The sequence below is a fragment of the Eretmochelys imbricata genome, chromosome 11, assembly GCF_965152235.1.
Source record: "Eretmochelys imbricata isolate rEreImb1 chromosome 11, rEreImb1.hap1, whole genome shotgun sequence".
Taxonomy (NCBI): Eukaryota; Metazoa; Chordata; order Testudines; family Cheloniidae; genus Eretmochelys; species Eretmochelys imbricata.
Window position 1 is genome coordinate 21268319 of NC_135582.1, and position 23415 is coordinate 21291733.

At 38.9% G+C, this 23415-nt stretch overlaps 1 protein-coding gene across 1 annotated transcript in view; it reads right to left on the minus strand.

Annotated features, from left to right (window-relative positions):
• LRP1B (LDL receptor related protein 1B) overlaps window positions 1-23415 on the minus strand; it is a 1054628-nt gene that overhangs the window by 83409 nt on the left and 947804 nt on the right. The window contains exons 77-79 of the mRNA XM_077830376.1: window positions 22771-23012; window positions 6850-7073; window positions 6422-6528 (exon numbers count right to left, since the gene is read on the minus strand). Coding sequence (XP_077686502.1) covers window positions 6422-6528; window positions 6850-7073; window positions 22771-23012 — 573 coding nt within the window. The remainder of the gene's footprint in view (window positions 1-6421; window positions 6529-6849; window positions 7074-22770; window positions 23013-23415) is intronic.

Below are 23415 nucleotides of genomic sequence, written 5' to 3' on the forward strand. Positions count from 1 at the left end.
AAGGATTCCAAAGTCTTGTTAAATGCTTATCTGAAATTTTTCTAAACGTAACATAGCTAGAAGTAAATATTATGAAAAGAGGATCTTTTGCAGTCCTGTTTGTGGTCAGGCCAGAAATAAAACAGCAACTGCATTTTTCAGATCAGTTTTGTACTGTTATTACTTGCAAAATTTCATATAATGAAAACTAACCATTCACATCACTGATGAGAGGGAAGGTGATATATTTGGAGCACTGCGGAGAGAAAGATAACTTTAAAGGCAGTGTTTTAATACTGGAGTGAAAAACAAGACGTCAGGAAATGAGAAGGTAACAGTAATTAAAGCAACAGATCATTGAAGCCTGGAGAAGTGTTTATATAAATATGTTTCAGCAAAAAATCTCCTCTAAATCTGGGGAAATATGAAAATCTTATTGTGGCAGCTTGATGCTCCACAAGAATTTGAGTATTCTCCTCAGAACCTCCCTTAGCTGAAATTTGCTATGCCATGAGTTGTTAGGTTTTAATATCCAAGTCAGGGAATATAGTCTGTTTTGGATTTGTAAACTATAGCATAAATAAACAATGATATAAAGATGATTTATAATAGATTAACAGTAACTATTATTATTCTTGTTTCAGTCTAAACATGGAGAAATGATGGAGGAGAGGCGCTTGAACAGACCAAGGGAGGTATAGAAGTGTATTTTGTTATTTAATTATATTCATTTCATTCTGTATTTTGGCATTTTCTATTTTGAGCTTTCTGTCTGTAGCCTTAACCCTGCATAACTCACATGATTTTAATTATTACTTTTCTTGTTAAGCTTAAGTTCTTCTGTTTAATACCTAGGGAACAATACATTAAGTTGTCATTTCTTTTTAACTTCTCTCTTTTTTGTACTTTTATTAAAATAAATGGATTTTAAAGTTTAGTACAGTATTCACCAAACTAACTACAGATAGACTGAGGTGGATAAGATAAAATCTTTTACAGGGCCAACTTCTGTTGGTGAAAGAGGCAAGCTTTCGAGCTACACAGAGCTCTTCTTCAGGTTTGGGAAAGGTACTGAGAGTTTCTTAACTAAACACAAGGTAGAACTGATTGTCTCTGCAAACAGTGCGAACTATAACAGACTGTAAGGCTACATATACATTTTTTTAGACCTGATTTATACATGGATTTGTTGTGTGCTTGCTTGCTGTTTGCTTGCTTGCTTGAAGATTGTTTTGTGGCTTTTTTAGGGACTGAGTGCCGATCCAAGTGGCCTGCTAAGTTAGGCTGAGAGCTTACTAATGAGGCTGCAGCCTGTTATCCTTTGATCCCTAACTCTGTTATGATCCCTTGATAAATGGGAGGGCTAACTCAGGGAGAACAGAAGCAACAGACAGGGGAGTTTTATGAGGGAGTTTAGCAAGGGCAAGAGGCAGATACAGCTAACAAACAGACGCTAAACTTAGATCAATAACCCCCTTCTCCACCTGCCTACTCCCCACCCCCAAACACCTGCAAGAATAAGAATAATACATGCAGAAGTCCAGCATCAGAGTGGGGGCTATCCAATTTATTGCACTAGATGCAGCATGTACAATCATCTGCCTTGTATGTAGGTGGTATTTGTGCGTATGCGGTGCAAGCAGCTCATCAGAAAGAGTATGGGTTCGAGGTCAGAGTAGCTGAACCGGAGGAGCTAAGGGACACAGATAGATACTTAGAGGAGACTTTCAGGGACACAATAGAGCAATCCCACTCCAACTCTGATGCATCAGTGTGTTGAGGAGGACGAAAGTCACAAGGCAGGAGAACATCAAGCTGGAGTGGAGGGAAGCAATCCCATAGATTCTTTCCTTCTAGATGATATCATGATACCCCCTTGCACTTAAGATACCCCTCCTAGGATACCCCAGTTACTAGGAAGATCGGGTATTTATTTATTAGAAGTATAGATAACCGGGTTTGTGATGACCAGGAGAACTGCATAATAAATTTCCTGCCAGGTACGAAGGTTGCAGATCTCAGAAAATATTCAGACAGACTTATGTGCAGTACAGGGGAAGAGTCGGGGTTGTGGAGCAAATGACATAGGAAAAGTAGGAGACAGGTTCTGGAGGCCAAATGTAGGCTACTGGGTAAGAGATTAAAGTCCAGAACCTTCCTGGTAGTATTCTCTGAAATGCTTTCAGTTCCACATGCAGGGCCAGAAAGACAGGCAAAACTGCAGTGTCTCAATGCATGGATGAGACAATTGTGTGCGAGGAGGCTTTTAGGTTTATTAGAAACTGGGGAACCTTTGGGGAAAGGGGCTGGAAAAAAGTACACAAGTGTGGAAAAGTACAAGCTCAGGCCGAGTCATTCCTTATGAATGAATTTATGAAAGAGGAACTCTATATCCTAGAAAAGAGTATAGGAAAGAAGTTGGTAAAGTACAGGTGGGAGTTAGTAAGGAACAAACAATGACTCCCATTTAAATACAACACATGAAAGCAAGCAACTGAATATAGACAAAATGTACAAGTTCTTATATACAAATGCTAGAAGTCTAAATATTAAGATGGGTGAACTAGATTGCTTGGCATTAAATAAGGATATTGATATAAAAGGCACCACCAAAAGTTGGTGGAATGAGGATAATCAATAAGGCCTGGTAATACCAGGGTACTAAATACATAGGAATGACCATAGGTTGTGCTGGTGGGGGAGTGGCACTAAATGTGAAAGAAAACAGAGTCAAATAAAGTAAAAATCTTAAATAAATAAAACTGTTCTATAGAATCTCTATGGATATACATTCCATGTTTAACAATAAGAGTATAGCAGTACTAATATACTGCTGATCACCTGACCAGGAGGGTGATGGCAATTATGAAATGCTCAGGGAGATTAGAAAAGCTACAAAGGCAGTAAACACAATAGTTATGAGGGATTTCAATGATCCTTATATTGACTGGTTATTTGTCCAGACACAATAAATGCTTCTTTGAGTAGCTTGTCTTGATTTAGTCCTAAGTGGAGCACAGGGTTTTGTCCAAGAGGTGAATATAACCAATCTGCTTGGTAATAGTGACAATAATGTAATTAAATATAACATCCTTCTTGCCAAAGAAACCCACTGCAGTAGCATTTAACTTCAAAAATGAGGAAGCTAGTTAAACAGAAATTAAAAGGAACAGTAACAAGGGTGAAATACCTGCAAACTGTAGAGACCTTTTAAAAACACAGTAATAGAGGCTCAAACTAAATGAATACCCCAAATAAAAAAAAATCAGTAAAAGAACCAAAAAAATGCCAAGATGGCTAAACAGCAGAGTAAAAGAGTCTGTTACAGGCAAAAAGGCATCCTTTAAAAATCAGAAGTCAAATCCTAGTGAGGAAAATAGAAAGGAACAAACTCTGGCAAATCAAGTGTAAAAGTGTAAGAAGGCAGGCCAAGAAAGAATTTGAATAGCAACTAGCTAACAATACAAAAACTAACAGCAATTTTATTTTAAGTACATCAGAGATAGCAAGCCTGCTAAACTGTCATTTGGGCCACTGGACGATCAAGGTGCTAAAACAATGAGCAGTCTGGTGGTGCCTTAAAGACTAACAGATTTATTTGGGCATCAGCTTTCGTGGGTAAAAAACCCACTTCTTCAGATGCATGGAGTAAAAATTACAGATACAGGCATAGATATACTGACATATGAAGAGAAGGGAGCTACGTTAGAAGTGGAGAACCAGTGTTGACAAGGCCAATTCAGTCAGGGTGGATGTGGTCCACTCCCAATAACTGATGAGGAGGTGTCAATACCAAGAGAGGGAAAATTGCTTTTGTAGTGAGCCAACCACTCCCAGTCCCTATTCAAGCCCAAATTAATGGTTTTAAGTTTGCAAATGAATTGTAGCTCTGCAGTTTCTCTTTGAAGTCTGTTTTCGAAGTTTTTTTTTGTTGAAGGATGGCTACCTTTAAATCTGCTATTGAATGTCCATAGAGATTGAAGTCTTCTCCTACTGGCTTTTGTATGTTACCATTCCTGATGTCTGATTCGTATCCATTTATTCTTTTATATAGAGATTGTCCGGGTTGGCCAATATACATGGCAGAGGGGCATTGCTGGCACATGATGGCATATATCACATTAACAGAACACCACTGGCCATCACGTACAGGCCTCAGCTAAAATCTTTCCAGCACATCATCAAAAATCTACATCCTATTCTGGAAAATGATCCCACACTCTTACAGACCTTGGGAGGAAGGCCAGTCCTCGCTTACAGACAGCCCCCAACCTGAAGCAAATACTTACCAGCAACTACACACCACACCACAGAAATACTAACCCAGGAACCAATCTCTGTAACAAACCCCATTGCCTTCTCTGTCCCCGTATCTACCCTAGCAACACCATCAGAGGACCCAACAACATCAGCCACACCATCAGGGGCTCATTTACCTGCACATCTGCTAATGTGATATGTGCCATCAATGCCCCTCTGCTATGTACATTGGCCAAACCAGACTACAGAGGATGTGGGGGAGATCCCACACACGAACCATTCATTTCAGGTGACAAATCTGTGAAACGTTTCCAGATTAACAGGTCAATAGCAGAGGTTTTAGAACAAATTGATAAATCACATAGTAATAAGTCACTAGACCAGACGGTATTCACTCAAGAGTTCTGAAGGAACTCAAATATGAAAATACAAAATTACTAACTGTGGTATGTAATCTATCATTTAAATCAGGCTTTGTAGCAGATAATTGGAGGTTAGATAACGTAATGCCTATTTTTTACAAAGGCTCCACAGATGACCCTAGCAATTATGGCTAGTAAGCCTAACTTCAGTGCCAGTAAACTGGTTGGAACTATAATCAAGTACAGAATTACCAGACACACACACACAAACACAACATGTTGGGGATGAATCAACACGGCTTTTGTTAAGGGAACTCATGCCTCACCAACCTATTAGAATTTTCTGAGGGAGTCAATAAGCATGTGAACAATGCTGATCCAGTGTATATAATGTAGCTGGACTTTCAGAAAGCTTTTGACATGATCATCACCAAAGGCTCGTAAGCAAAATAAGCAGTCATGGAATAAGAAGGAAGGTCCTCTCATGCATCAGTAACTGTTTAAAAGATATGAAATAAATGGTCGAAATAAATGGTCAGTTTTTACAATGGAGAGAAGTAAATAATGGGATCACGCAAGGATCTGCACTGGGACCTGAGCTGTTCAACATATTCATAAATGGTTGCAAAAGTGGGGGGAACAGTGAGGTGGCAAAATTTGCAGACAATTTTGCAGTACACAAGTACTCAAAATAGTTAAGTCCAAAGCTGACTGGGAAGAGGTACAAAGGGATCTCGAAAACTGGATGAGCGGGCAAGAAAACTGCAGATGAAATTCAGTGTTGATAAAGGTAAAGTAATGTGCATTGGAAAACATAATCCCAAGCATCCACACAAAATTATGGGGTCTAAATTAGCTGTTACCACTCAAAAAGGAAATCTTGCCGTTATTGTGGATAGTTCTCTGAAAACATCTGTTTAATGTGCAACAGCAGTTAAAAAAGCTAACAGAATGTTAGGAACCATTAGGAAATGGATAGATAATGAGACAGAAAATACCATAAGGACACAATATAAAGGCATGGTATGCTCACATCTTGAATACTGTGTATAGTTCTGGTAGCTTCATCTCAAAAAAAGATACATTAGATTTGTAAACAGTACAGCTAAAGGCAACAAAAATGATTAGGTGTATGGAACAGCTTCCATATGAGGAGAGATTAAAAACACTAGCACTGTTCAGCTTGTGAACATGACTAAAGGAGGATATGATAGAGGTCGATAAAATCATTGATGGTATGGAGAAAGCAAATATATGAAGAGTTATTTACCCCTTCACATAAAGCAATAACTAGGGGGTCACTCAAGGAAATTAATAGGCAGCAAGTTTAAAACAAAAGGAAGTATGTCTTCACACAATGCACAGTCAGCTTGTGGTGTTGTGAAGGGAATGTTGTGAAGGCCAAAAGTATAACCGGGTACAAAAAAATTATGTAAGTTCATATGGATGGGTTCATCAATGGCTATTAGTCAAGATGGTCAGGGATGAAACCTATTCTCTGGGTGTCTCTAAATCTCCAAATGGCAAAAGCTAGGACTGAACAACAGGGAATGGATGACTCTAAATGCCCTGTTCTGTTAATTCCCTCTCTCTATATATCTATAGTTATTTGGTATTGTCTTATAAAGTTACTGTGTTAAGCTTAGATTCTTAAGCCTAGATTCAGTTATGTCATTTAAAATATTATGAATTTAATAGTTAACTGTATATTTATTACTAAAATATAAAATTATAGAATTCTTTAGGACTGCAAAATTGGAAGTCAGCCAAGAAATCCACACAATGCTACCTTTTAATGGGGAATTTGAAATTCCATGTACCTGTAGGTCTTTGTACATTCTTCTGTACCAATATCCTTCTTAGAGTACCATCCATTGCCGCTTCTTCTATGTGAGAGTGGTCCCCAATGACTGTCCAATACATCATCCTAAAAATATCAAACATAAAATTGTTGCCTGAATTTGCATGAATTAACACCTTAAATGTACATTGCACCTTTCTTCAAATGATCTCAAAATACTTAACAGACATTATATTATTGTAAGTCTCACAAAACACCTGAGAGATGAGGAATATTAACCTCATTTTGCAGATGGGTAAACTGAAGCAGAAAGGCTAAATAACCAAATGTGCACATTTGTAGACATTATTATGCAGCAAGTCATGTTTGCTTTGCTTAAACTTCTATGTATGTTTGTTATTTATAAAATAGAATACAACATGATAAAATGCCACAGAAACAACATACCCCTTTTTAGGATTTACAGCAATTGCATATGGTTCTCCTGCCGTATTTGTAAGCAGCCTTGTACAGTTTGGTCCATTCAACTGTCCTACATTGATGGAGTATCTTAAACTTGTCCAGTGAGTTGTATAGTAACTGAACCAATGCATTCTAGAATGATCCGTCCAGTAAATATTTCCAGCAATCCAGTCAACAGCAATATCCCTGGGTCTTTTGAATTCAGGACACTAGAAGGAGCAAATTTTAAAGTCGTAATTATGAAATTTACCTTTTACAGTAGGCATATAGTCACATTTTCTCCCCTTCATTAACGGATCCATTCTTTTTAACAGAAATCTTATAAAACTTGTTTAATCACTTAAATACAAATAAATTAATATCTTTGAAATACAAAGGAGGAAAGCAACAAACTGATCAAAGATTTAGAAGGATTTAGAAAACCTGACCTATGGAAAAAAACTGTGCATGCTTAATCTTCAGAAAAGGGGCAGGGAGGAACCTGATAACAATCTTCAAGCATATTAAGGGCTGTTATAAAGAGGACAATAAAACTATGACTAATTGTTCACCATGTCCACTGAAGGTAGGACAAGAAGCAATGGGCTTAATCTGCAGCAAGGGAGATTTAGGTTAGATATTAGAAAAAGATTTCTAACTATAAGGATAGTTAAGATGTGGAATCGGCTTTCAAGATAGGTTGTGGAATCCCTGTCATTGCAAGTTTTTAAGAACAGGCTGGATAAACATCTGTCAGGGAGGGTCTAGGTTAGTTGGTCCTACTTCAGTGTGGGGGGCTGGACTTGATGACTTCTCAAGGTTCCTTCTAGCCCTACATTTCTATGATTCTATGACTCTGCACATTTATGTGATATGTGTTTGGCTGGTCATAATACTGAGCTACAGAATCACTTACAACTGTATGGGTATAAGTGCACAAACTGTGGGTTGAATACTTGAAACTATTTAGTAGCATAGAAAGGTTTCTCCAGTGGGTAATGCCCATCAGCAGGTTGGTTTCACAGTACTGTGCCACGTGGAAGAGCAATTTCAACAATTTTTTTTGTACTTCTGAATGAGGCTATTACCACTGTACCTCTTAAGGAAAGGGTACTAGCATGTGCTAAGATATGGAACATCAAAATCAATATTATTATTCAAAGGATTGAGCTACTGGTATTGAAGTAAACAAAATGATACTGGTTGTAATTCTAAAGGCCTGGAGGAAGATGGTTTGATATTAGTCAACTGTGATAGGGGTTGTACCCCACATGGACAAGGAATAGGTTTATATGGACCTGAGAGGCCATGCTTAATTGTTGATGTAGCCCAGCTGGTAGGTGGGGCTGGGAAAGCACTATGAACAGCAAAAGTAAAGAACAGAAGGGGGGCTGCAGGGAGTGTGTGAAGGACTCTACAGTCACTCTCTGAGATCAGAGAAAAGAGAAACCACAGCACTCAAGGAAGAAGCCCAGAGGGACTGTGAGCCCTGAGACCCTCTCCTGAGTAGAGATGTCTGATGGGGGTCAGGAGAGAGAGCCAAAGCAGCCACGGGATTGAAGCAGACTCCCATGGTAAGACCTGATAAAAGGACAGGATACAGACTACAGGGTGAGCACTCTGGAAGGTGTTCAGAGCAGGAACAGCAAATGGAACTTAAGAGGCATGCAAAGGCCAAGTCTGAAGAGGGTGAAACTTGGTTTATGTTATACTTTTGGTTTGCGATTTAACCAGGGATTTCAGGGGAGAACGCTGCAAGTCTGAGAAAAGGGTGAACCTGGAGAGGTTGTGCAGAGAAGGCCTGGTAGAAAGCTATGGCAGGAAGAAGCCCAGGGAGGTAGCCGGGGCAGGTCAAAATAGGTAGACCTGGCCTGCTTACTACAGGGCTGTAATCCAAAAATAGAGTGGGAGGGTGTGGTTCACCTACCAGCCACCAATGAGGTGGTGTGAGGCCCAAGAAGGGAACAAGGATAGTGGAGAGCCCTGAGAGAAGGGTATGAAGAACACAGAGCCCAGAGTTAGGGCCAAAGACCTTTTTGTAAGGACATCTGAATTTTTATTTTTTGGACTTTGTTACCCCCAAAAGGGTAGTTCTAAATTGTAACCTGGCCAGAGAGCTGAGTTACAGGAAGAGAGGCCACTGAGGGGCCAGAGCGACCAATGGCGGGAGTACTAGAGAGAAGAGAGCTTCGTTATGCCACACTGAGCCACAAGGGGGCGCACCTGCAGTGAATCCATAACAGAAGTACAGCCCTGCAGTCTGTAAAAAGGCTTGTAGGGGAGAGCTGCTGCTGAGAAAAAAAAAAAGATTCTTGTATGGAGTCCTAAATCATGGCTGTACAGGAGTCTGCCAAGGATAAGTACAATCTTATTTTGTAATGAATGGCATATATTCTGTTCATTCTGGTTGGCTCTGCACACTCTTGGACTATCCTAGAAAGGATATTTTTTAGCACTGCTTCTCTTCTTTAGCTGATTGACCGGCACTTACTGATATCAGCCATTGAAACTGTACATTGATACACATTATATTAGATGATATTTATGAGAGGATTTGGCTAAAGCAGGTTTTATGGCTATTGGAGGACCAAGACAACATGGAAGTCATGAAATATAACTCCACTGAATCACACTTTTAAGTGTTATACAAAAATAAACAGCATCATTTCAAAACTATTGGGTTAGAATTACGAATCTTAAATAACTGAATAATTTTTTATAACTCTGAGTTGTAATTATCTATTACAATTTCATGGCCACAATTATGGCTCTGACGCTAGACGGTGCTCCCTGAAGGTGGATTCCTCCCAGGTGGAGCGGATTGCAGAATCAGAACTTAAAGAAAAAATAAAATTAAGTTTGGGGAATACATTTATGAAAAATGTAGTTCTCATATTTGTCAGAACTCCTATAGAAAAGTGTACATTTTGCAAGCCAGGAATGTGCCATTGTTTTCTCTAATAGAGGCAAATAATCTGAGATTTAGGGCTTTGCACATATTCAAATGTATGTTTGTCTTTTTGTATACAATAGTATTAAACTATTTTAGAAGAAAATGTCTATATTTTTCCAAACATGGTAACAAAATACTAAATACTACAAAGGGAAGGAAAATCTACTTAGAATAACTTCTTTGCCTCAGGTATCAGAGTCCTATAATAGCAAAAAGACATTTACCGGATTTTTTTTTTTAAATAAAATGAAGGTCAGTTCAATTTATAGACAACATAATAAGGACTGCATGGGGAATTAAGATAGTTCATTGTATGTAAATCCTTAATCCTGCAAAAATGCCATAGAATCCTTTATGTTCTAAAGACTGACAGGATCATAACTTTCTATTTAAATGAAGATTAAAGAAGCAAACTCAGTCACAGCACACACCAAATAGTGTTGCTTTGAAAACAGTTTCAGAGTAAGTTTGGAAAAGTCTAAATAAATATATCGTATGGCACTCCTGTATTAGAAAAGGGGGCTACTGGCTTTCTATAATTTAAAAAAATTACAGAAAATAAATGAATTAATGTCAAAGAATTTTAGCATTTTCTACTAGTTCTACTAGATTAATGCTACTTGTTAGTGTTTTGCTATTATTATTAATTATCCAGCAATAGCACTGAGGCCTTCATTCTAGTAGTGTTTGAGACAAACCATTCCAAGCAAAAAATAAAATATGGATATTTGCAAGACTTTTAATTAAATTATATTTTGTAATCAAAATGTCTTTTAATACTAATTTATACTCTCTAATCTGAGAAACCCCTTTACCCAGGCAGAGCTCCACTGACTTCACTGGACACCATACAGACTTAATGATCTGCTTGCATGCATCGTATTGCAGGCTTGGGGCCTAGTATTCTTTTGAAATAACATAATACCTCAGACCCCAGGGGAAAGAAAACCTGTGGCTCCTTTAACGGTTGCTTCCTTTCTCCTGAGCACTCAGCCATCTTGTGGGCTTGAGGAGGGGGGCTGATTGGTTGAATGATAGGATTAAGCATACGCCTAATGTCTCCTGTGTACCCACCATTGAGGGCTTTCACCCCTTCCTTCTATCCAGGCTGCCATTCTGTGCTGAAAAGAAAAGCTGTCCCTTTCCCTCTTTTGACTAGGACTGGGTTTTGGGGCCTCATTCTAGTTACCTTTTGGAGTCTGAAAAAGAAGTTTCTCCCTCACTACAAGAAGTTTGGCCTGAGAAGTGTGGATTTTTCCCCTCTTTCTTCTCAGCAGCCCAGGGCCTTGGTGGTTAGGTAAGGCTATACAATTCATTTGGTTGGAAACTGGCATGTGGCCAGAGCAGCTATTTGATCAGTACGGGAGCTGGTACCTTGAAAAACCGGAATCACATTAGGAGGAGGCATCTCCTAAAGAAGCTGGGGAATGGGGTTGGGGCTCCTAATTTCTGGTACAAGGAGCGGACAGTCGCCCTATTTCTGCCATTAACCATTATATGATGGGGGCATGATGGGGTTCCAGTAACAATGCTGCGACCAGGTTAATGAGATGAGGGGCTGACAGCAGCCCTCTACAGGACAGAATAAGGATAAATAAACAGGAACATAAAGGATACACTATTTTTAGCAATATTTCTTACAGTAATCTCTGCAACTAAATATATTTTAACTTATTTGAGAGTTTGGGGTTGCAAGCAAATCCTCACCCTGTATTAGGGTTGTTTCTAATTAAGTAGGATCTCTGTTGTCTCTGCAGAGTGATTCAGTTGGTTAGACTTGAGGTCAACAACTTTATGTTGTGAAGACTAATTTTACACAGAAGAAAGGTCCCATCCCTGGTCTGACAGCCTCTGTACTACTGAGGAGGATGAACATCTTAGGGAAGGAAAACATCAAACTGGAGCAGAGGGAAATGAGTGGGGATGCTCCTTCCAGATGATGCCAGGGTATCTCTTGCGCTAAGGATACCTTTTCAGGGAGGGAACGCCAGTTATTAGGAAGAGACAGGTAATAGTAATGGGGGATTTGGTCATTAGAAACATTAGCTGGGTTTTGTGATGACTGAGAGAACCACTTGGTGACTTTCCTGCTGGGTGTGAAGACTGTGGATCTCTTAAGACTTCTAGACAGACTTACATGTAGTTCTAGGGAGGAACTGGTGGTCGTGGTACATGCAGGATAGGAGAGAGGTCCTGGAGGCCAAATTTAGGCTGCTAGATAAGAGACTGAAGTCCAGGACCTCTATGGTAGCACTCCCTGAAATGCTTCCAGTTCCATGTGCAGGGCCAGTTAGACAAGCACAACTGCAGAGTGGATGCGTGGATGACATGATGGTGTAGAGAGGAGGGGTTTAGATTTATTAGGAACTGGGGAACCTTTAGGGAAATGAGAAGACTATATAGGAAGTATGGGCTCCACCTAAACCAAAATGAAACCAGATTGCTGGGGCATAAAATTAAAAAGAATGTAGAGTTTTTATATGAAGGGGTGAAGGAAAGCAGACAGGTGTGAAGGAGACATCCCTTAGGGGACAATCTATTTATGGAGATTCTCTATATCCTAGTAAGGAGGAGAGGATGGAAAGTGATAAAAAATGGGCAAGATATGATGAGAAACAGTCAAATGTAAAAGAGTCCCACTCAATTACATCGCATAATGTTAAACAGCTAAAAAGTGACAATTTTTAAGTGCCTGTATAAAAATGTTAGAAATATAAATACTAAGATGGATGAACTAGAGTACCTCGTATTAAATGAGGATATTGATATAACAGGCATCATAGAAACTTTGTAGAATGAGCATAATCAATGGGACACAGTAATACCATGGTACAAAATATATTGGAAGGATAGAATAGGTCGTACTGGGGTGGGGAGTGGCACTATATGTGAAAGTATCAGAAGAGTAGCCGTGTTAGTATGGATCTGTAAAAGCGGTAAAGAGTCCTGTGGCACCTTATAGACTAACAGATGTATCGGAGCATAAGCTTTTGTGGGTGAATACCCACTTCGTCACATGCATGTACTGGAAATTTCCAGAGGCAGGTATAAATATGCAAGCAAGAATCAGGCTAGGGATAACGAGGTTAGTTCAATCAGGGAGGATGAGGCCCTCTTCTAGCAGTTGAGGTGTGAACACCAAGGGAGGAGAGGTTTCAGAGTAGCAGCCGTGTTAGTCTGTATCCTCAAAAAGAAAAGGAGGACTTGTGGCACCTTAGAGATTAACAAATTTATTTGAGCATAAGCTTTCGTGAGCTACAGCTCACTTCATCTGAATGCATCTGATGAAGTGAGCTGTAGCTCACGAAAGCTTATGCTCAAATAAATTTGTTAATCTCTAAGGTGCCACAAGTCCTCCTTTTCTTTTTTCAAGGGAGGAGAAACTGCTTTTGTAGTTGGCTAGCCAATCACAGTCTTTGTTTAATTTTGAGCTTTTGCAAAAAATCATTTGCAAATTTGACACCATCAGCTCAGGATTAAACAAAGACTGTGAATGGCTAGCCAACTACAAAAGCAGTTTCTCCTTCCTTGGTGTTCACACCTCAACAGCTAGAAGAGGACTTCATCCTCCCTGATTGAACTAACCTCGTTATCCCTAGCCTAATTCTTGCTTGCATATTTATACCTGTCTCTGGAAATTTCCACTACATGCATCCGACAAAGTGGGTATTCACCCACAAAAGCTTATGCTCCAATATGTCTATTAGTCTATAAGGTGCCACAGGACTCTTTACCACTTTTACTATATGTGAAAGAAAGCCTAGAGTCAAATGAAGTAAAAATCTTATATGAACCAAACTGTACCATAGAATCTCTATGGATAGTAATGCCATGCTTGAATAATAAGAATATAGCAATAGGGATATACTACCAAACACCTGACCAGGATGGTTATAGTGACTGTGAAATGCTCAGGGAGATTAGAGAGGATATAAAAATAAACACAAAAATAATAGGGGATTTCAACTATCCAGCTGAACTACTTAGTATTAGTGACCATAACATGATAAAATTAAACATCCCTGTGGGGGGAGGGGGAACACCAAAACAGCCCCACTACAATAGTATTTAATTTCAGAAAGAGGAACTTCACAAAAATGAGGAAGTTAAACTGACATTAAAAGGTACAGGGCCCAAAGTGAAATCCTTGCAAGCTGCATGGAAACATTTTAAAGACACCATAATAGAGGCTCAATTTAAATGTATACTCCACATTAAAAAACATAGTCAGAGGACCAAAAAAACAAACAAACCCGTGGCTAAACAATGAAGTAAAAGGAGCAGTTAGAGGCAAAAAGACATCCTTTAAAAAGTGGAAGTTAAATCCTATTGAGGAAAATAGAAGGAGCATAAACTCTGGCTAGTGAAATGTAAAAATATAATTAGAAAAGCTAAAAAAGTATTTGAAGAACAGCTAGCCAAAGACTCAAGAAGTAAGAGCAAAAAATGTTGTAAGTCAGAAGCAGGAAGCCTGCTAAACAACCAGTAGGGCCACTGAACATTGAGATGCTGAAGGATCACTCAAGGAAGATAAGGCCATTGCTGAGAAACTAAACAAATTCTTTGTATTAGGATGTGAGGGGGATTCCCAAACCTGAGCCATTCTTTTTAGGAATTAAATCTGAGGAACTGTCCCAGATTGTTGTGTCATTAGAGGAGATTTGGAACAAATTGATAAATTAAACCTTAATAAGTCACCAGAACTAGATGGCATTCACCCAAGAGTTCTGAAAGAACTCAAATGTGAAATTGCAGAACTATTAACTGTGATATATAACTTAACGTTTAAATCAGTTTCTGTACCAGATAACTAGAGGATAGTTTATGTGACGCCAATTTTTGAAAAAGGCTCCAGAGGCAATCCTGATAATTACAGGCTGGTAAGCCTAATTTCAATACCAGGCAAATTGGTTGAAACTGTACTAAAGAACAGATTTGTCAGATACATACATGAACACAATTTGTTGGGGAAGAGTCAACATGGTTTTTCTAAAGGGAAATCATGCCTCACCAAACTACTATAATTCTTTGGGGGGGGTCAACAAGCCTGTGGACCAGGATGATCCAGTCGATATAGTATACTTGGACTTTCAGAAAGCCTTTGACAAGTTCTCTTACCAAAGGCTCTTAAAGTAAGCTGTCATGGGATAAGACGGAAGATCCTCTCATGGATCAGTAACTGGTTAAAAGATAGGAATCAAACGGTAGGAATCAATGGTCAGTTTTCAGAATGAAGAGAGGTAAATAGTGGTGTCTCCCATGGGTCTGTACTGGGACCAGTACTGTTCAACATATTCATAAATGATCTGGAAAAAGGGGTAAACAGTGAGGTGGCAAACTTTACAGATGATATAAAAATACTCAAGATAGTTAAGTCCAAAGCAGACTGAGAAGAATTACAAAGGGATCTCACAACAAAATGGCAGATGAAATTCACTGTTGATGAATGCAAAGTAATGCACATTAGAAAACATAATCCCAATTATACATATAAAATGATGGGGTCTAAATTAGCTGTTACCACTCAAGAAAGCATCCACTCCATGTGCAGTGGCAGTCAAAAAAGCTAACAAAATATTTGGACTCATTAGGAAAGTGAAAGATAATAAGACAGAAACTATCATATTGCCCTGGTATAAATCCATGGTACGCCCACATCTTGAATACTGCGTGTATATCTGGTCACCCCATTTCCAAAGAGACATATTGGAATTGGAAAAGTTTCAGAAAAGGGCAAGAAAAATTATTAGGGGCATGGAACAGCTTCCATATGAGGAGAGATTAATAAGACTGGGACTTTTCAGCTTGGAAAAGAGATGACTAATGGAGGATATGATAGAGATCTATAAAATCATGACTGGTAGGGAGAAAGTAAATAAGGAAGTGTTATTTACTCCTGATAACACAAGACCTAGGGGTCACCAAATGAAATTATTGTCTGGCTATGCAGAAAGAATGACAGGAGACAGTAGATATGGATTTAATCAGGCTGCAACTTTATTATTAGAGAGATGTCTGGGACTAACCCAGCGGATAAAAATGTGCAGTGCAGGTGCAAAACTTTTGTCCCTCCACCAGATCCACTGCCGGGATCCTCCAATTCCAGCCATTTTTTTTTCGTGTGTGGGGGGGGTTCCACCAGCTCCCCCACTTTTCATCCACGTCCCTCCAACAATTTCCTTGCCGGGACCTTAACAATTCCAGCCAATTCCTGGGGGGGGGAGGGTTTCCATCAGCTCCCCTCCCTTTTCATCCAGGTCCCTCCAGCAATTCCCTTGCCAGGACCTTACTGACCACCCCCCCTCGTAGGAGGGGTTAAGGTTGACTATAATGATGGGGGGGTTGGCTCCCTGCTGTACCAATCATAGGAGTCTCCAATTGCCCCCCGCTGCTTAATTACCAAGCACCTCTCCTTAATTCCTTTTCCAAACCATTTTTCCATTCTTTTGTGCCTTAATTTATGGAGTACCTGCACTGAACATCTGCTATACACTTAAATAAAGGGATGCAGCATACGGCCTACCGCCCATCATGCTGTGCGTGAACAGAGCCCACCTGAACCTGCTGCGAGGAAGGCAAAAAAACTCCCACTGCACCTGGCCAATATGGTCAGACCCCCTCAGTGGGGCGGCTAGTGTAATGCCCACAGCAGATATAGCTAAACACTGGGCATATTTGTGACCTAATTAGGGAGGGAGGGTGGGTGCTGCCCAGCCTGTTCTGAGTGAATGAGTGGAGTGGACAGGCCCAGGCTGACCTTTTTAAACCCCTCATTCCTAGGTGGTGAGGCATCCACCATGCTGACTGCTCTTCTAGCAGTGTTACGTCTCCCCTCCTCCCCCAAGCCAGAAAGCATTGCCCTCTTCTCCCGGCCAGCCAGACAAACCCCTCCCCGCTTAAAGTGCAGGGCGGTGAACAGGCTGCAGGTTCAAAACAAATAAAAGGAAGTATTTCTTCACACAATGCACTGTCAACCGGTGGAACTCTTTGCCAGGGGATGTTGTGAAGACAAGACTATAAGGGGGTTCAAAAATGAACTAGATACGTTCATGGAAGATAGGTCCATCAATGGCTATTAGTCAGGATGGGCAGGGACGTAAAACTGTGCTCTGAAGTGACCCTAACCTCTGTTTGCCAGAAGCTGGGAATGGGCAACAGGGGATGGATTACTTGATGATTACCTGTTCTGTTCATTCCCTTTGAAGCATCTAGCATTAGCTACTGTCATAAGACAGGGTACTGGGCTGGATGGACCACTGGTCTGACACAGTATGGCTGTTTGTATGTTCTTATGTACTGAAGATTTTCAAAATTTCACAGTAACAACATAGGGTTTAGAAACCATCACAGTATGGTTATTGATTATAGAGCAATATTTTATTCCCCAAACTGAGAGAATGCCATATTAGATATAGATCAGGCAAGAATAGTTCTGAAATGTTGGAGCCTTCAGTTATCATGCAACAAACAACCCTTCAGCTCCTTTAACACAGTCTATTAAGCAACCATCAGATGATACTGACTACTGACTTGGATCCAAAGGGGCGACAGATGACACTAGTTGGATCAACTGGACCCTTTCAGCCTTTTGGGATCTGAAGCCTTTTGGGATTCCAACACTGACTTGCCCGTAAGCAAGGAAGAAGGGCCTGGTGCTAATTAACAGTCACCTTGCACCAAGCTAAGGGCTCCTTCTAACAGGAATTGCCAGAATTCGGGGTCTCATTCTCACACAGTCATCTGGGTTAAAGTTGCACAAAGACAGAATCTCCTCAGCAGATAAGAATCACCAGTGTATAGAAGGTACAATGTATGCTAGTCCACCATGGCCACTAAGGATAAGACAAACTATGCAGATGAAAGGACAAAGCAGAGGAATTCTAGAGAGGTCTGACTAGGTTGTCCGACAGCTGGAAGGAATTGAGTGGTAGCTCTTCATATTCATTTGGGCCTGACATCTGATACCATGATGGTGCACACACGTGTACAGTCCCAACAGTTGCTCTTGTGAAGACGTGGAGTTTACATTTAAAAGTATGGATTTGCAACACTAGTTAAATAGCAATTTGCCTGTACTTTTGATTTTTAATGTGCATTAACACAACATTCACAACTTATTCAATCTTGCCTGCAGAATTACTAAATTATTAAAAATGATTTTATGTTCCATAAATAAAAAAACCCATAAGTAATAATCTAACTTTACAAAGATACATTTAGAAAAATAGTCTAGCAACTGTTTTGTATAGGACCAGTTACTACTGTATTACAGGCTAATATACAGAACTCTTCTCAGAAACTTTATTTCTGTTCTTACAAGGCTACAATTCTTCTAATTGCCAGTTTTCTTTCTATGCTCTTTCACCAAAAACAGTATCTGAATTTGAGTCACAACAACTCTCTCTTGAAAAATTTGTCCCAATTAATTGATGTATTCAGTTTCAAAGGATGTCAGTTATTAGCTTCATCCCTTATCACCAAATTTAATTATATAGTTTTCACATGATCAAAATGCATGCATCTTTTGTTTCTGTCACTAAGCTCCAAAGAGTTGACTTCTACTCTGAATTCTTCTAGTTCATCCATTTGAATCAAACTTTAACTTGTTTCATAGAGTTATAGAAATCTGCAACTATCTGTGGAAAGCTAATCTGTCAGTGTAATTTCATCTGAGGGATTTTTGTATTAATGTAATTACCTACAAACACAGGTGAGGTTTGTGCAAGTTTACTGCCCCGATTTACAGATCAAAGATACTGCTCAATCTAGACTAAAAGATACGATTTAACCTTTGGCAGTTTATCACTTCAAAAACCTGAGTTACAATTAAGGAATTGTCAGACTTCCAAATACCAAATTTAAGCACCAGCATTAAAGTGATATTGATTGCTTGGAAAACTAATTAACCTGCTGATCAGTTATGTGTTAGAGCAGGGGGAGATGAGTACTTCACAAACATAACAGAGGTCTATCAGAGATGTCTATGGTCCTACAGTCTCTTTAGGGATTCACTGACTGATTTGAAAAAAAAAAATCTTTGAATGACGAGCGCAGTTTGGGAAGATACATCTTGACTAGTGGCTTTCAGTACACCACGTAAGGCAAGCAGAGGGAAGGATAAGAGAAATGCTGCAGCAAATAGAAAATATCAGCAAAGTTGAGGTGAGTCTATTTAGTTTTAAGCACAGATACAGATAGTGGGGCTCCTACCCTACCAGTATTCACCAAATCATACACCCAATCTCTTCCCCCATGCTGTCCAAATAAAAACCTTTTTGAGAGACTGAAGAGCTGTTTTTAGTAGTATTAATTAGGCATAGATATCTGCCACTTTTGCATAGAATGTACCTACTGACCTTAGCCTCCCAAGTTTCCATGGCGATCCTGACCTCCAGAAAGTCAGTGGAGGAACTTCCCTGAATTTTTAGGAGGGGCATAGCATATAGCAGAGCTGGATCTGTCCACCTCTCCTTCACTTCACTATCCTCATGGACAGCCAAGATAAACTCAACTTGGCTCCCCCTCTCAGAAGGTAAGAAGAGAAAAAACATTCATTTGCCAGGGAAATGAAATTGGAGGAAGGATACTTAGAGGAGCCTGCAGATTGGCAAGAGTTAAATGACAGCTAGTAGAGATTTTATAGTATAGAGGAGAATATGGTACTATGGAGTCCATGTTCAGGTTGTCCATAGCTATCATGTGAACACAAGTGTCAGGAATTAATACTAATTAAAAGAATAAAATAAATAATATTTAATATGTAATCAATTATCTAATTTTGAAACACTTATGTAAACACAGGCACAAAGGTCACATTATTACCCTCAGCGGAAGTGGTGGTAATGTCCTTAATGCAGTTCCAAGCTCCTTTTTGGGGGGGGGGGGAGAGAAATATCCAATCAATATTCATTTTACTTTCCACTAAAAACTATTTGAAAATGCATTAAGAAAAAACTCAGCATTTCTGCAGAGGTGGATGAAGTGACATTTAGGTCTGTTTACAAATATTAAGCTATTTTTTTTTGCCTGAGAACACCAGTTAGGCAGTTAGCAATATAATGATATAAATTAAGAAAGGAATAAATATGAAATCCTGAATATGTACTCTTTTCATTTTTAAATACATAAAAATCATATCCCATGGGTATATTATAGGGTCCTTCCTTCCTTTTAGAAGGGAAGTTATAAGAAGGATCCACTTAGTCTTGCAACAGGATTCCAATATAACAGAGTCCTTAATACTTGTGATATAGGAACAACCAAACCAGATCAGACAATTGGACCATCTGTTGCTATCGGTTTTAAATTTGTTGCCTTTCCATTGCACTGATCGTCCCCTTATTCTTCATTAAAGAATGGTGTCAAATTTGTCTTTTTCAAACCATTCATCCCTTACATGGGTCTGCACCTTGATGTGGTGCAAAAGCTTGTGTGCTTCATTGACTCTGAGAGCTATGTCAGTGGGAATTTTAACTCCTAGTTAGGTTACCCAAGCTGGATAAGTCAAAGGTTCTGGACAATATGAAAAACATTCCTCTGGTCCTCCAGGTTGGAGACTGAGCGTAAAAGCCAACACGCTATCCTCACAGGGAAGTGAAGCTATAGAAAAGCAACAAAGCAGCCATTCTGGCAAGCAGCATGCGAAATGGATTCTGTCTCAGCAGAAACAATGGGTTTTAGTGAAAACCATGTCTCTGAGAAATTCTTTATTAATGGTAAAAACAAACTATGAATGTATGGGACATTAGAACAATGGCTGCAACAACAAGAGCGGTGCAGATGCTGAAAGAACTGGATGAATAGAATCGTGAAATCCTTGGAATAAGTGAGTATCGATAGCCAGGAGCTGATAAAAAGTGATTCAAAAATGAAACGGTCAGAATATATTCAGAGAAACAAAATGATTAGCACTCAGAGAAAGTATCATTAATTAAGACTTCCAAATAGAAAAAACAGTTTATACACTAGAAGTTAATTAACAGACAATTGCTCCAAGATAGGTTTCAAATACCATACATGAAAATGACAATGAGACGATGAGATCAAAGATCAATTTTTCTATTGCTTACAAACTCTGACTGACCATATTCCCAAGCATGACATCTTTTTAGTAATGGGGGACTTCAGTGCCAAGGTTGGAGATGATACCTCGGTCCCTGCTGTTTTCTGCCTGTGCACAGAATAGTTTAGTCTCCAGAGGATGGTAATACTTTGGTTTAATTCTGTTTGTTGGGTTAGTGTTGGGGTGGCTGGATTGTGCTATTGGCCTGTGATATATAGCATTTCAGACTAGATGAAGAAAATTGACAGCCAATGGCTAATAGACAAGATATTACAACAGCAATTTCAAACTAAACTGAAGAACAGATTTTAGGTGCTACAAGATAACATTGACATATCCTAGCTCCATGACAGTATCACAGATGCCGAAACATTAATTGGTTTCTAAATAAGCACACCTAAAATCTGGATAAGTGAGGATAGGTGGAATTGTGTGAAAGAAGGAAACAAACCAAAGCAAACATTAGCTACTCAAAAACACCCCCAGAAAAAGAACCAGTGAAAAAAAAATCTGTATTAAAAAAGGAAAAAGCAGTGAAAAATAGCCTGAGAAGAGACAAGAGGAAATACATGGATCAAAGAATCTGGAGTGGCTCTAAAAGAGGTGATAGTAAAACACTTTATCAACTCAATAAGGTCCTATTAGCAAGTTTAAATGGTGAACAATTTAAAGATGCACAAGGAAATTGACAATTTATTCTGACTGTTTATTTTCTGTGTTTTAGCCAGTTTATAATCCATGACAGAACTTTACCTCTCCTATCACTTAGTTTCCTTAATAACCTGTTGTGTGGGGCTTTGTCAAAGGCTTTTTGAAAGTCTAAATAAATTATGTCACGTGGTTCTCCTTTATCTACAACTTTGTTTACATGATCAAAGAATTCTAAGAGATTAGATTTCTATAGTTTTCCTTCACAAAGAAGTGGTGGTTTCTCCCTCATTTTTAATGATTGTTTCTGTCAGCATTCCTGGATTGCCCCTTAGGTCTTTATTAAAGGTTGAGTTATGGTGATTAACAGCAGCTGACGATCTGGCTTGCAGTAAGTACACGTGTTATCTTCCAGTTCTCAGGTACAGTAACTGATTTTAACGAGAGGTTGCCTGTTATTTGTTAGCAGCTCTTAAATTCCTTCAGAATTGTTGGAAGTACACCATTTTTTGTCATTTTATATTTTTTCAATAATGCTTACTATGTCAAGGTCTCCGTCCTTGAGTCCACTGAAAGCTCTCTCACTCACTCACACGCACACACTCACCTATTAAGTTACAGCTACATCACATCTCAACTGCCTGTATTAGCGATGTGCTGCCAATAGTTTAACAAAAATTATCTCCATTAGTCAGTAATAAGCTTCATGTACCGGGGAATATATGTGTTTGCAGAGAAAAGGTATAGGAGAGGGGAGAAGCAATTTATTTGTTTTCCTGTTTAAATGAAATTGATTTTCATAACTATAATTAAGGGAGGACGTACTACCACTTGGCAAGCTAATATTAAATGCACTTTACTTCAATTTTGTTCTGCAAGTACTTTTATCATCTACAAGATGAATCATCTAACTAAGTGGTACCCAGAGAGGGGGTGATCTCAATCACAGACAAGTAAAGCATAACAACCTTCATTTTCATGGCAGAATTATAGCCAGGGGCTCCAGAAAACCCTTCAAAGCCCTCTCCAGAATGTTACTGTCCCATAGAGTTTATAAGTAAGGAAGGTACTAGTGATTTATTTTGAAGCACATATTATTCAAATAAAGCCCTGATCAAGTAAAACTTATTTCATATATCATATGCATCTGCATAAATTTAATATTTTCACCAACCTAGACAAAATAGATATATATCATTGGAAAGGAGAAATAAGTAAATAAGCAAAGATTTGTATCTTGCAATTTTCAGGTTGGTTTACTTACGATCAAACCACTATTACTTTGTCTTCTTTCTCTGCCATGGAGCTTTCTGTAGAAAATACCTCCTGGATTAAACTGAGTACTCCAAATAATCATATCACCTTGATAATATACATCCATCCCAGTTATCCTTGAATTATGTTCAACATGTGAAATTTGTTGATGAACATCACTGTAGTTGAATGGATATATAAAACCCAGGATATCAGTGTCATTAGCAATGTAGAGAACTTGATCTTCAGAGCCTGGGGATTATTATAATGAAATACAAAAATAAAGTGAATTTCAACTAACACCTAGTAAAAAAATCAATATTTTTTCATTTGTATCGATTTTTTTTGTTTATTTGGTATAATTTCTTAATGTTAACAAGGGAACTTGGTTTGCATTTGCCCAGCCTTATAAACACTATCACACTATTAGAAGTAGTAGAAGTAGTAATACTCTGTTAGTGCCTGCAGTGTGCTAGATGATGCCAATACACAGTCCTTGCCTCAAGGAGTTTATTGATTAAAAACACGAGCAACATATAAATGGTAGGGGAGTTTGTGCAAACATAAAAATATAATTTTAATACTCACTACTTCATATATCCCATTTTCATATTCATTATGTACTTTTAAAATTTCTTAAATGAACATACATACA